Below are 13,931 nucleotides of genomic sequence, written 5' to 3'. Positions count from 1 at the left end.
TTTTATATTAGGGTAATGCTGGCCTCATGGAGTGAGTTGATAAATAATTGCCTCTTCTTCAACTTTCTGAAAGACTTTGTCTTGAATTGGTATTATATTTTCCTAAAATGTTTTATAGAATTCATCAGTGAAGCCACTTAGGCCTGGAGGGTTTTCTGGTGGGGAAGATTTTCATGAAAGTTGCAGTTTATTTAATAGGTATAGAACTAATTATGTTCTTCTTGAGTTTATGTCTTCTGAGGAATTGGTCCATGTCATTTACCCTGTTGAATTTATTGGCATAAAGCTGTTCTTAGTCTGTAGTGATTCTTTTTTTAATACTATACTATACTATACAGTTTGTAGTGATTTTTATTTCTCTCATTTCTGATATTGGTAAATTGAGACTGACTTTTTTCCTGATCACTTTGGCTAGTGGTTTATTGCTTTTATTATTTTCAAGCAATCACCATTGCTTTTATTATTCCCTATAATTTTCTTTTTTCTACTTCATCGATTTTGGTTCTGATCTTTATTTAATGTCTTCTTTGAATTTGACTTGCTCTTCTTTTTTTAGAGTAGTAGAATTTGAAGTCACTAATACGAAACTTTCTTTCTCATATAGATGCTTTCCTCAGACTATCAGTTTCACCCATGTTCCCCCTTCTGTAGCTTGGAAACTCTCAAAACTGTAAACTGGGGTAATGGTAGGATTCACCTTTTTTCCCATCTCCCAGAGATATCTGTTCTTTGTTGCTTGATGTCCAGTGTCTTGAAGGTAGTTCTTTCGTATAGTTTGTCCAGTTATTTTGGTTGTTTCAGGTGGGAGGGTAAATATGGTTCTTGTCATACCTTTGCCAGAAGTAGAAGTGCCAAGAGTGTGAGTTTTCCAAATATATTTGATAAGAGGCATTCCAGTGTGTTGATAGGTTGTGGATGTCTGGTAGAATTACCTTTAGTAGCATTTGACCTGTGCTAATAATGTTTGCCTGTCCAAATTGACAATGCAGTGATGTGAGGCATAGGGGTGCTTACAGTTGAGATGGAGCTCAGGAAGAGTAGCCGTGGGAATTGCCTTTCTAAACTGGGCAAAATATAAGTAAAATGAATAGTATTTGGTCAATCTAAGAATTCCTAGTTTAGGGAATACTCAGAAGTATTAATGGAAAAAAAAGGGGCCAACAAGTGGCAAAGCACAAGAAAACTCAGAGCTGTCAGCAAATACAAAACAAAACAACAATAATAAAAAGAAGACAAAAATTGCAATCAAGGTAAAATTATATTTGTACAAAATTTACCGATACAAAAGTTATGAGTAGATATGGCATTTAGAATATATAATGTAAGTTAATAGTTTTTAAAGACTGAATAAGAGATACGTATATTTAAAATCAACTACTACAAGCTTGGAAGTAAGTAAAATCTGAAAGTGTTTTCCTATGCTCTATGAACATTTAACGTATTAATTACAGATCTTTTTTTCTCTATTCTTTGAAGTAAGGCCCTGAATAATCTTCATTAAGTGAAGTTATGAATTCAGGAAATTTTAAGTACATCTATTTAAAATAATTTATGGCTCACATTTTTTAATAGACAGTCCTGACTCTTCCTTAATTAGACTAATTTGGGAGAAGAAAGTTGAATATAGCTGGTAATTACAACTGCATTCTCTTTTCAAGGAGATAGTCATATGTTTAAAGATAGAAATATATGTTCTTAAGCATAATTTGTAATTTTTTTCCAGATTTGTGGGACCACTGGGTACCATCATCATAAAATGTAAAGATTTTCGAATAATTCAGTTGGATATTCCTGGAATGGAAGAATGTTTGAATATAGCCAGTTCCATTGAGGTAAATATTTCAGAGGAAAAATCTGATGAAAATAAATAGTAATTAAAAAAGAACCTTATATTCTGACTTAGTGTGGCTCTTACGTTTTTTTAGTAGATGGTTGGTCATATTCTGTGACTCACATATTGAAAATTGACAGGAAAGGCCTCACCCTGATTCATTGTTATAGGAATATAATAAGATTTTATTAACTTTTAATAGTTTTTAGTGTGACTTATTCCTCCAGGTTCACTTGTAGCATTTGACGGGATTTCCTTCTCTTTTAAGACTCAATAATACTCCACTGTATGTATATATTATAAGGTTTTTCTAAAGAGTAACTTCTTTTATAAAGCAGGGGATTATCACCAATGATTATAGTCTTTGTTTGTCTTTAGTAAGTTGTAATTTTCCCTACGTCATGTTTGTTTAAGACAGAGCATGTTTGTTTTATATTCGTAACAACAGTATTGAGTATCTGTTCAGATAACAAATAATAGATATTTTGCTTGGATAATTTAATATTTAAATGGAAGAGCTCACACCATTTTCTTACCCATTCAAACTAACTATTTTGGTTTACACTCAAATTTTAAATTGCCTTGTTTTAAATCATTGTCACTTAATTACAGCAATTAACTTTTTGTTTATAGTATTTTTAGACAATTATAGACACATCGACTTTTTTCCCACTTTGGTCTTTGAATGACTAATCTGGTCTTTGTATCCAGAATGAATGCTTTTGGCTTAACTACTAAAAGGAGACAGAAAAGTTTAAAAATCTGTAATTAGGATCTTGTTTGCTTTTTTTAACAAGAATAGAGAAATAAAAAAAGCTGTCATGCTGAGAAAAATGGCATGGAACTGGTTTACTTTCTGCCTTTGCTGAATTTTACTTAGAGGAAATGAGAAGATGAGCTGAACTATTTGTCTTGCTTATCTTGTCGTTTGGAAGTGATGTAGTAACGTTGATTTGGCCAAATTTGTGAATATGGGTAAGGAATACACTCTGTGTATTCACACTGTCCAGTTCTTTGGGCAGGGGAATACTACTGACCCATTTCATTTGAGCTTTTTTTTTTTTTTCTATTGTGGGTTTGGATTTTCACTAATCAGTCTACATTTTTCTTCTTATCCCTTTTATATAAAACTTAAAATATAGCTGGTTGGTGGATGTTAGTGAAGTTGCTTATGGTGAAGGATAATGGTAAAGGAAATATAGGGCAAAGCCTGTTACCCACTTGCTGATTGCATTTACTTAGTTTTGTTAGCATCTGACACTAATCAGTTGTTTAATTGGCTGTATATAGTACCTGAAGTACTTTAGAAACTGAGTATGTAGAAACTCTTGACCTCAGAAAGTGAATGATCTAATAATTATTTTACAACATACAAATATACATTGTAAACTTGGTCTCTTGCCTTTTCTTGGTATCCAGTTCCTTCCCGCCTCCCCTATACATCTTGACAAAACTTGGTAGTAACAAGTGAATTTCTTATATAAAACAGTTGAGCTAGTCTTTCTAATCAAGAATCCATATACCGTAATATATTCTGCTGCCACAAATAGAATCCCATTGGAAGACTAACTGGCAAGTGCTCAGTTTTCTAAAATGTAGCAGGAAGCCTAATGAAGCTTTTTTCTGTGTAGTTGCCACTGTCTTTTGGAATTGAAATGTTTTCAGTTCTTTCAGCATTAATGTCTTTAAAGGAAAAGTCCTAGTGACATAATATGTGATCACAAGTCAGAATATGAGTGCTTATTACCTACTAAAGTGGCTGTTGATTTGCATTTAAAATTGTGGTTGTACCAGCCACTATGGAAAACAGTATGGAGGTTCCTCAAGAAATTAAAAGTGGAACTACTGTATGACCCAGCAGCCCCACTTCTGGATATATATCCAAAGAAAACAAAATCATCTCAAAGAGCTATCTTTACTCCCTTGATCATTGCAGCATTATCCATAATAACCAAAATATGGAAATAGCTTAAGTATCTGTCAGCAGATGAACGGATAAAGAAAATAATGATATTTATCTGTATATCAATAGAATATTATTCAGCCATAGAAAACAGTAATCCTGATATTTATGACAACAAGGGTGAAACTGGAGGGCATTATGCTAAGTGAAATAAACCAGAAAGAGAAAGACAAATATTGCATGTTACTGCTTATATGTGGAATCCTAAATACGAAAAAAACTTAGAGAAACAGAGAGTGGAAAAGTGGCTGCTAGGGGCTGAGGGAGATAAGGAGAGGTTGGTAAAAGTTACAAACTTACAGTTATAAGATAAATAACATCTTAGGATCAAATGTAAAGCATGGTAACTATAGTCAATAAAACTATATTATTGTATAATTGAAATTTTCTAAGAGAGTAGAACTTAAATGTTTCCAACAAAAGGCAAATATGTGAGAAGATGGGTATGTTAATTAACTCCAGGGGGGTGTCCTTTCACAATGTATCATATCATCATTTTGAATATCTTAGTTTTATTTGCCAATTTTACCTCCGTAAAGATGAAATTTTAAAAAAATATTGCAAAGACTATCTTAAAAACAAAATTTTTAAAAAGTGAAACAGTTAGTAAAGTAATGTTGTACTGAACAACGGCAGCTCTAGCCTGGGTCACATGTGACCTAGGTTAGTGTGATTGACATTTTAGTGGTCAGTTTAGTGTGATTGGCAGCCAAAGACTGTATAGTAGTGGATAGTGGATTATACAGCCATGCTTCTCCATATTTTCTGTATTATGAGCTCGGGGGGAAAGTATCATGATTTATGGGCAGATGGAAGAATAACATTGGATGAAGGTGTTTTGTTAAACTGCTAAACTACATGTCTAATCTGCTTTTAAAGTCTTGGGCCCATTCGTTTGTGAATCTGGTCTTTCTGTGACCTAGAGGAAGGTAGCTTTATTCTGAGAGTTTTGGAGAACTAACACAATGTTGGGCTCCTGGGTGAGTGTCTCCATAATTACTGTAATTTGAATTATGCTAATTGATTTTGGTACCTTTTTTCCCAGCCGTAGAAGTGTTTTTTATAAGTCCCCTGTCAGAAGGTTGAAACTGCCAGGTGATGGAGGATGTCCCATCTGTCTGTTCCTCCCATTTAGTCAGGTTTTCCTGTTGGTGTTATCCAGAATTCAAGTGTTTCAGATGATTATAGGCTCATTTGGGAACCACAGAGTTGTTGCCCCAGCTTGAGAATGGGTCACTGTAACCTGAAGGTAATATACGTGGCCACCAAGCTGTAACATCTTTATTTATGCTAACTAACAGACACTGATTTTTTTTTTTTTTTTTTTTTTTTGTGGCTGCATTTTTTTTTTTTTATTTCCAGCATAACAGTATTCATTATTTTTGCACCACACCCCGTGCTCCATGCAATCCCTATAATACCCACCACCTGGTACCCCAACCTCCCACCCCCCGTCCCTTCAAAACCCTCAGATTGTTTTTCAGAGTCCATAGTCTCTCATGGTTCACCTCCCCTTCCAATTTCCCCAAACTCCCTTCTCCACTCTAAGTCCCCATGTCCTCCATGCTGTTTGTTATGCTCCACAAATAAGTGAAACCATATGATAATTGACTCTCTCTGCTTGACTTATTTCACTCAGCATAATCTCTTCCAGTCCCGTCCATGTTGCTACAAAAGTTGGGTATTCATCCTTTCTGATGGAGGCATAATACTCTATCCCCAGGGGTACAGGTCTGTGAATCACCAGGTTTACACACTTCACAGCACTCACCAAAGCACACTGATTTTTATATAATGTACATATGTTGATATACTCAATATCTGAATTTTGAGCCAAGGCCTTTTTTCTGACCAGATCCTGTTTCTTTTCCGATCCCTAGAAATATTTAGACCTTTTTTATTAGGCTTTGTTAAGGGGTATCAAAAGAAGTTATTTAATTTTTCTTCTGGAATAGGTGTGCACACTTTTTTTGTTCTTGTGTTCATTCATGAAATGTTAACTGAGCATATGCTATGTTCCAAGTACCTTGTTAGATGCTGAAAGTATGGAGATCAGCTTCAGTAAGCTATAATTGTGTCTAGTGGTAAATACAATGTTGGAGAAGTAGATGGGGTGTGCATCCTTATTAGACTGTATTTATTTAATACCAATTTGGTAGTTAGAAGATGTTTCAAATTGCGGTAAGTTCCTTTCTCTTTCTTTTGTTTCCTTTTTATGCCCTAGGCATTGTCTACGCTGGACTCTATCACTCTGATGTACCCTTTCTTTTATCGGCCCATGTTTGAAGTGATGGAAGATGGCTGGCATTCTTTCCTTCCTGAGCAAGAGTTTGAACTCTACTCTTCTGCTGTGAGTAACGTTTGAGATAACTTATGTGTAACGAGAAATAACCCATACTTTACTTGTGAAATGATCTCTTCCTTTTGATGACTAATAAGGTGTTGTTTGCTTTTCCCTGCCTGAAAGAAATTTCTGTTAGTGTTAGTACTGAAGCTTCTGCCATTCAGAGGTTTGTACAATTTGTTTTCAATTCTGCAGGGATTTTTATTCTAGTGTATTTCGGCTGGATCCCAGATGTTACTTTTTTAAATTTTGCAAATGATATTGGTAAAACATTAAGATCTTAAAGAAGATAGTCCTGACCTGTTTTGAGTTCATTGTTGATTGTCTTAAGAGCTTCTCCATAGAAACAACTTTATATGTAGTAATTGGTTTCTGAGCTATCCCCAAAAGTCTGTTGAACCTGCTGTATGCCTAAGGCAGCATTAGAGAAACATACATCAATTTTTTCCGGGGGATAATTTTTGTGTTTTTATAATTTGGGCTATTATGAACCAGGTTTTCTTTCTCATTCTTCACAATTTTACTTCTTTCTTCTTCCATCACACTTATGTAAATGGGCCCTGGTATGGTGGGGGTGGTGGTCAAGAAGTAAGGATCAGGGGACTACGTAACTTGAAGAATAAAGATGTACATGTCAGCAAAGTAATAAAGGAACAGAAGGTCACTTTTTTATCGTATGGGCATGTTTATGTAGATCACGGGTGACTACCTGTATTTACACTTACATTTAGTGTTTTTATTGCATTAAAAACTGCAGAGTAAACATTCTTAAATGCATGATACTTTTTTGCTGTAATCACCTATCACTAACAGTTAGCTTAGAGAAATCCTTAATTATTTCCTAGGTGGAAAGTGGCAGTCACGTAGTGATCAGGAAGGGAGAAGTCTGGATGATTTGTTTGGGTAGCCAACACTATGTGTACGAAGGACTTACCTATGATTTATCTTGGAGTTAGGTGCCATAAGTGAACCAGTCTAAGTCTACCTTCTACAGGTCAACATTCAAATCAGTCTCCTGTTCTGTGCAGGAATCCCCTATGCTAAAAACATCCATGATGTGGTCATTTAGCCTCTGCTTGAAATCATAGTGTGGGAGAATTTGCAAAAACACAGTGGTGTCCCATTTGGGGACAGCTCTAATTCTTAGCTGATCTCTGTTTTCCTGTGCATAGAGCCAATGTTTCTGATGTTACCTTGTGTCATTTAATTTATCTCATTCCTCTACTATGAACTCTTCTTCAAATTAGGAACTCTTATGTCCCCATTAAGTTTTCTTTCCTGCAGATTAAATATCAGTATTTACTTCAACTTTTTCTAATAATGGTGGCCTCGGGGCCATACACTGTCCTGGTTGCTTGTCCCAGCAGGACCTTCCGTTTTATCATTTATTCTCTTAAAATATAGTACCCATACCACTTGGTATAGATTGGAACTATTACTGATGCTTTAAGGCAGCTTAAAGTTGTATTTGCTTTTTTGAGAATTAAGTTAGTAATGAAATAAACCAAAATTTATACATTTTCTCATATGTGTTACTAGGGGATCTGCCCTATGTTTTTGTTATTGTATTTACTTACTAACTAATTTTTGTTTAGATTCAATACTTTTCCAAGTAGGCATTTTCTTTTTGGTTTAGCTAATTATTTAAGTTGTTTGTATATTTGAAGTTCTGGTATTTTTCTGCAAATTTTATAATCCACAGATTTAATGAGAACATCTTTAATGCCTTGTTTGAGGTATTTAGTTACTATTATTAGATTGGAAATTTAAGATGAGCAAAGCATGGTTCCTTCCTTCTACTTGTTGAAAGTCTGACAGTTATTTAATTAATCAAGTACAGTGAAATAAGTGCTGACAAAAGTTTCCACAAGGCATAGGGAAAATGACATTAGATTTGTGTTACTGAAAATCAATTCTGTTGCAAAATGCTAAGAAACTGCTTGAAAAAGCTATTGTAAAAATATACAGAAGATGGTTGGATATAGTGTAGAAAGATTCAGAAAGTAGAATTAAAAGGCATTGGTGAGCCACTCACTGGAGGTGAAAGGTCAAACAGGCAGTAGCATCTAGGATACCATTGAGAAGAGAAAAACAGAAAGAGAAATGTGTTTAAAGGGAATGAGGTAAGTTCATTTTGGGGGATGGCAGTTCAAAGAGCCTGTATGGTACATCATTGAATATATAGAAGAGAGAGTCTGAAGCTTACTTGAGAGGTCCTTGTTAAAAATGAAAAACTGAGGGTAATCAGCAAATACTCTTTGGAAAGCATGAGGAGAGACTGAGATTGCCTAAGGAAAGCATCTAAAGTAAAAAGGATGACAAGGATTGAACCATTTAAGAAGTGAATGGAGGAAAATCCAAGGGACGAGTGAGTTCCAAGTAGGAGAGAGTCAGCAGTATGCAAAACTTCTTATTCATTTTTTGTTGTCTCTTTCCTGGTCTAGAGTATAAGCTGCTAGATATAAACTTTACAAGGGCTGGAACCGTTATCATTCTGGTTTCCTCTTGTATTGCTAGCACATGATAGGCAAAGGGTAAATATTAGTCGAGTGAATGAATGTAGGTGTGAATTTATTCAGGATGGGTCAAAAGGGTAGTAAAGCCTTCTATAGATCGTTAGAAGTCCTCTGCCAAGTTACATCTCTGTCACTTAATCAGTATTCTTTGAGTAAGGGGTTTTTGTTGTTGTTGTTGTTGTTTCCATCTGAAAACTTTTTAATTAAAATATTAGCCAGTCCCTACTTCATTATTATGTCTAAAAGAAATGTATGGTATTGACAGTACTAAAACGAGCTATCAGGATATCTTGTGTTGCATCCCAGATATGTTACTGGCAGCTTGACTTTTTGGGACTTAGTTTCCATGTCTACAAAATGAAAATGTTGAACAGAAATGATCTCTAGAGTTTCTCCTACTTGAAGCATGCTTTTATTCTGGGATATCATGAAAGATTATTTCAGGTACTTTGTTGAAATAGTCATACATGATATATCTGTACTCCCTCAATCTATTTGAAATTATATATAAAAAAGGTAATAAGATTCCGCTTATGATCGAATAACTCCTCTATCTGAGAAGACCTCCTACAGAGATCAGTGACAAACTATAAATGAAACACAAAAAACCTGCCACCTAAAAGCTCTGGTAATTGAGCAGAAAGCAGCATATTTTGGAGGGGTCAAAATGCAGAGAAAGTGAATGACAGAATGAAATTCCTATTTGGGGAACTTTGTCTTGAGGTCAGCATAGTTGTGGCATTGATAACATGGAACAACTAACATTCCCATAGAAAGCCCACTTTCCGTCTAGTAGGAGGAACCAGGTGAATGGGTTGGGGCATCAGAGAGCTAAAGAAGAAGGAAGAACCTTGGTTCTGTGGTATACAACCTTGAACCTGTCACTGATTGTGAATGATGTGTGCTTGGAGCATACTAAGATCTGTCAGAACCAAAAGCTGAGCTGCCTTGCACCACAGGTGTTAATGGAATTTGCAATTCAAATCTAACAAAGTTAATTGCCTACTAAAACAAAAAACATTAAGTCTCTTCAAAGGACTATAATGGGGCACCTGGGTGGCTCAGTGGGTTAAGCCGCTGCCTTCGGCTCAGGTCATGATCTCAGGGTCCTGGGATAGAGTCCCGCGTCAGGCTCTCTGCTCAGCAGGGGGCCTGCTTCCCTTCCTCTCTCTCTGCCTGCCTTTCTGCCTACTTGTAATCTCTCTCTGTCAAATAAATAAAATCTTAAAAAACAAAAACAAAAAAACCAAAGGACTATAATGGAATGCAGAGTTTCCACAACATAACATTTGCAGGATACAATCTAAAATAAAGCTAAAATATTGTGACCCATTCCGAAGGAAAAAGTTGGCAGTACCAACCCCAAGATGACTCACTCAAATGTTTAAAGTATCACACAAGAACTTTTTTTTAAAAGATTTTATTTTTGTGTGTGTGTGCAAGGGAGCGCTGGGTGGGGCTGGATGTGGAGAGCAGAGGGAGAGGGAGAAGCCGAAGCAGAATTCCCCACTCAGCAGGGAGCCCAACATCAGGGCTTGATCCCAGGACACTAGGATCATGACCTGACCCGAAGGCAGATGACCGACCGACTGACTGAGCCACCCAGGTGCCCATCACAGAAGGACTTTAAAGCAGTTCTTAAAACTGTCCCAATTTCTCATAAAGGAAAATATGCTTAAAAACCAAAAAAAAAAAAAAAAAAAAAAAAAATGGTAGGAAATACCAACAGAGAGATAGAAAATATAAAAAGAATTGAATGGAACTTTTAGAACTTTGTGAAAATTATATCTGAAATTAAAAATTCATTGAATGAGCTAAAAAGCAGAAGAGATGACAAAAAACAGAACCAATGAATTTGGAATTAGAGCAATAGAACTTACTTTGTAGAAAGAAGAGGGAGGGGATAAGTTTTAGTAAAAACGCAGAGTCTCAGGGACCTGTGTAACAGTATCAGAATGTCTAACATATATGTAATTGGAGAACCAGAAGGAGAGAGTAGAGAGAATAAGGTAGAAAATATATTTTAAAAAAATTATGTTCAAAAACTTTCCAAATTTGAGGATTGCTATATATTCAAAAAGTTCAGCAAGCCTCAGACAGGATAAATGCACAGAAAACATGCATAAGCACTTCGTAGTCAACCTGTCAAAGAGAAATAATAAGGAGTTCTTGAAAGCTGACAGTTAAAAATGAAACATTACATACACAGAGACAACAATCAAATGAGTGTGGACTGTTCATCAGAAATCATGAACCAGAAGAGAAAACTATAAAGTGCTGAAAGAAACAAAACCTGCCAACCTTGAGTTTTGTATATGGTGAAAATATCTTTCAAGAAGGAAGGTGAGACAACATTTTCAGATAAAAGGAAACTAAGAATTTATTGCCGAGAGGCCTGTAGAGAAGTAATACAAGGGAAACTTGAGTATTTAGAATTATTGAAGAATATTGCAAATGCTAAATACCTAGGTAAATATAACAGGCTATTTTTTTTTTAAATATACATGACTATTTAAAGATTACAGCATTGCCTTTGTGGTGTTTATAGTGTATGTAGACATATATGGAAACTATAATGTTAAAGGTGACTGGGTGTGCGGTGGCTGATTGGATAAATATACTTCTACAGTTACATTGTTTGTTGTGAGAATCTGTCATGTGCATTGTAGGATGTTTGGCAGCATCTTTGGCACCACCAGATGCCAATAGAATACTCCTCCCCTTGCCTGTGGTTGTCTCTACACATTGACAAAAGTTACCTCTATGCAAAATCACCCCTGGTTGACAACCACTATCCTAGAGCAATTACTTTTTTAAAAATGGGAAGAGCTATAATTTAAAATTTAATACAAATATTAAAATGCAATTCTAAAAAAATAAATAATCTAATAGTACTGGTGGGAAAGAAAAAAACAACAATAAAAACCGAAGGGACAAACAAAATAAATGTTAGGAATACCCAGAATATTTATATATAAATTAAACAAAATACTTTTAATAACCTAGGAGTCAGAAATGAAATCATAAAGAAGATTAGAAAATATTTTGAACTGAATGATAATAAAAATGCAACATAAAATATGTGGAATACAGCTAAAGCAATATTTAAAGAGAAACTTAGAGCTTTAAATGCTTAGATTGAAAAAGGAGAAACGGTCTAAAATCACCAACTCAAGCTATGGAGAAAAAAGAGCAAAGTAACTGGAAGGAATGAAATAATAAAAAGAAGAGTATAAATCAGTGAAATACTTAGAACTCATAAACAAGTTTAGCAAGGTTGATCAATATTTATATACCAAAACTAATTGTATTGGCAACAAGTAATCTGAAAATGAATAAAATAGTTGGGAGTAAATTTAACAAAAGAAGTACAGATTCTTTACACTGAAAAACACAAAACATTCCAGAAAGAAGTTAAAGGATCTCTAAATAAATGGAGAGATATACCATGTTTGTGGATTAGAAGACAGTATGGTTAAGATCACTAGTGGGCTGACTTACATAGCGGACCACAAAGTAAATATTTTAGGCTTTGTGGGTCATGCAGTCTCTGTTACAACTACATCACTCTGCTGTTGTAGCATGAAAACAGCAATAGGATAACACATCAGTGAATTGGTAGTGCTAGGTTCCAAAAAATCTTTACTTACAAAAATGGGCAGTAGGCTGGATTTGGCTTGTAGACTATTATTTGCTGACCTCTCATTAAGATGACAATTGTCTCTGGGGCACCTGGGTGGCTTAGTCAATTAAGCATCTGCCTTCAGCTCAAGTCATGTTCACAGGGTTCTGGGATCAAGCACCATGTCTCACTCTTTGCGCAATGTGAGCCTGCTTCTCCCTCTCCCTCGCTCTGCTGCTCCCTCCTGCTTGTGCTCTCTTTCTCTGTCAAATAAACAAGTAAAAATTTTTTAAAAAGATGACTGTTGCCTCCAAATTGATATATAGATTCAGTGAAAAGCCTATCAATTCCAATAGCTGTTTTATTTTGGGGTTGGTACTGACAGAACTATCTGAAAATGTATATGGATTGCAAAGTTACTAGAATAGCCAAAACACCTTTAAGAAAATAAACGGTTTACTTTCCTTGATTTTATTTTATTTATTTATTTATTTATTTTTAAAGATTTTATTTATTTATTTGACAGACAGAGATCACAAGTAGGCAGAGAGAGAGGAAGGGAGCAGGCTCCCTGCCGAGCAGAAGCCCGATGCGAGGCTCCATCCCAGGACCCTAGGACCTGACCTGAGCCGAAGGCAGAGGCTTTAACCCACTGAGCCACCCAGGCGCCCCTTTTCCTTGATTTTTTTTTCAAGATTTTATTTATTTATTTGTCAGAGAGAGAGAGAGCGAGAGCGAGCACAGGCAGACAGAGTGGCAGGCAGAGACACAGAGAGAAGCAGGCTCCATGCTTAGCAAGGAGCCCTATATGGGACTCGATCCCAGGATGCTGGGATCATGACCTGAGCCGAAGGCAGCCGATTAACCAACTGAGCCACCCAGGCGTCCCAACCTTTTCCTTGATTTTAAAAACTTAATATAAAGCTTCAGTAATCAAGAGAATGTGATATGGTATAAGGAAGACCCATACATGGATGAAATAACAGCTAAAACTATAAAACTTCTTGAAGACAGCATAGGAGAAAACCTTTATGACCTTGGATTAGGCAAAGATTTTTTAGATAAACACCAATAGTGACTGAAAGCAGATTAGTGATTTCCTAATTTGGGATGTGGAGGGGAAGATACAAATTGTAAAAAATACACATGGGATTTTGTGGGAGATGATTGAAATGTTTGTTATCTTGATTGTGGTGGTAGTTTCATGGGTGTATCCGACTATCAAGACTCATGAAACCACGCATTCTAACTGAATCTAGTTTATTTTTCATACAAATAATCTCAAAGTTGATTAAAAAGAGAAAAAACTTAATGTAAGTTTTAAGGAGCTGATGAGAAACAAAATTAATGATCTGGAATATAGATCTGAAGTAATTGCTCGGAGTACAGAGCAGAGAAACAAGAAAGTTGGGGGAAGTGATAGAGAAGTTAGATACATGCATGGATGATAAAGGGGGAAAATCCAGCATTTATTAAATGGGAGTTCAGGAGGAAGATAATAGAGAAAATGGAAGAGAGGCACTATTCAAATGGGTAATGGTCCAGAGTTCTCCAGAATCAATGAAAGTCACAAGCTCGTAAAGTGTCCTGGTAAACACCATGCAAGACAATAAAAAAGAATCTTTACTAAATGTGTTGTAGTATAGCTATAAATA

The 13,931-nt window shown here is 35.6% G+C and overlaps 1 protein-coding gene across 3 annotated transcripts in view; it reads left to right on the top strand.

Moving 5' to 3' along the window:
- The window catches only part of MTMR9 (myotubularin related protein 9), a 55,403-nt gene that overhangs the window by 11,525 nt on the left and 29,947 nt on the right, over positions 1-13,931 (top strand). For 2 of the 3 annotated variants that reach the window (XM_032332267.1, XM_032332266.1), the window contains 2 exons: positions 1,724-1,832; positions 6,019-6,144. In XM_032332267.1, coding sequence (XP_032188158.1) covers positions 1,724-1,832; positions 6,019-6,144 — 235 coding nt within the window. The remainder of the gene's footprint in view (positions 1-1,723; positions 1,833-6,018; positions 6,145-13,931) is intronic. The other variant, XM_032332268.1, reaches the window with a different exon arrangement.

The sequence above is a fragment of the Mustela erminea genome, chromosome 2 (assembly GCF_009829155.1).
Source record: "Mustela erminea isolate mMusErm1 chromosome 2, mMusErm1.Pri, whole genome shotgun sequence".
In the NCBI taxonomy this organism is placed as follows: domain Eukaryota; kingdom Metazoa; phylum Chordata; class Mammalia; order Carnivora; family Mustelidae; genus Mustela; species Mustela erminea.
This window is presented reverse-complemented; position numbering and strand designations above follow the sequence as displayed.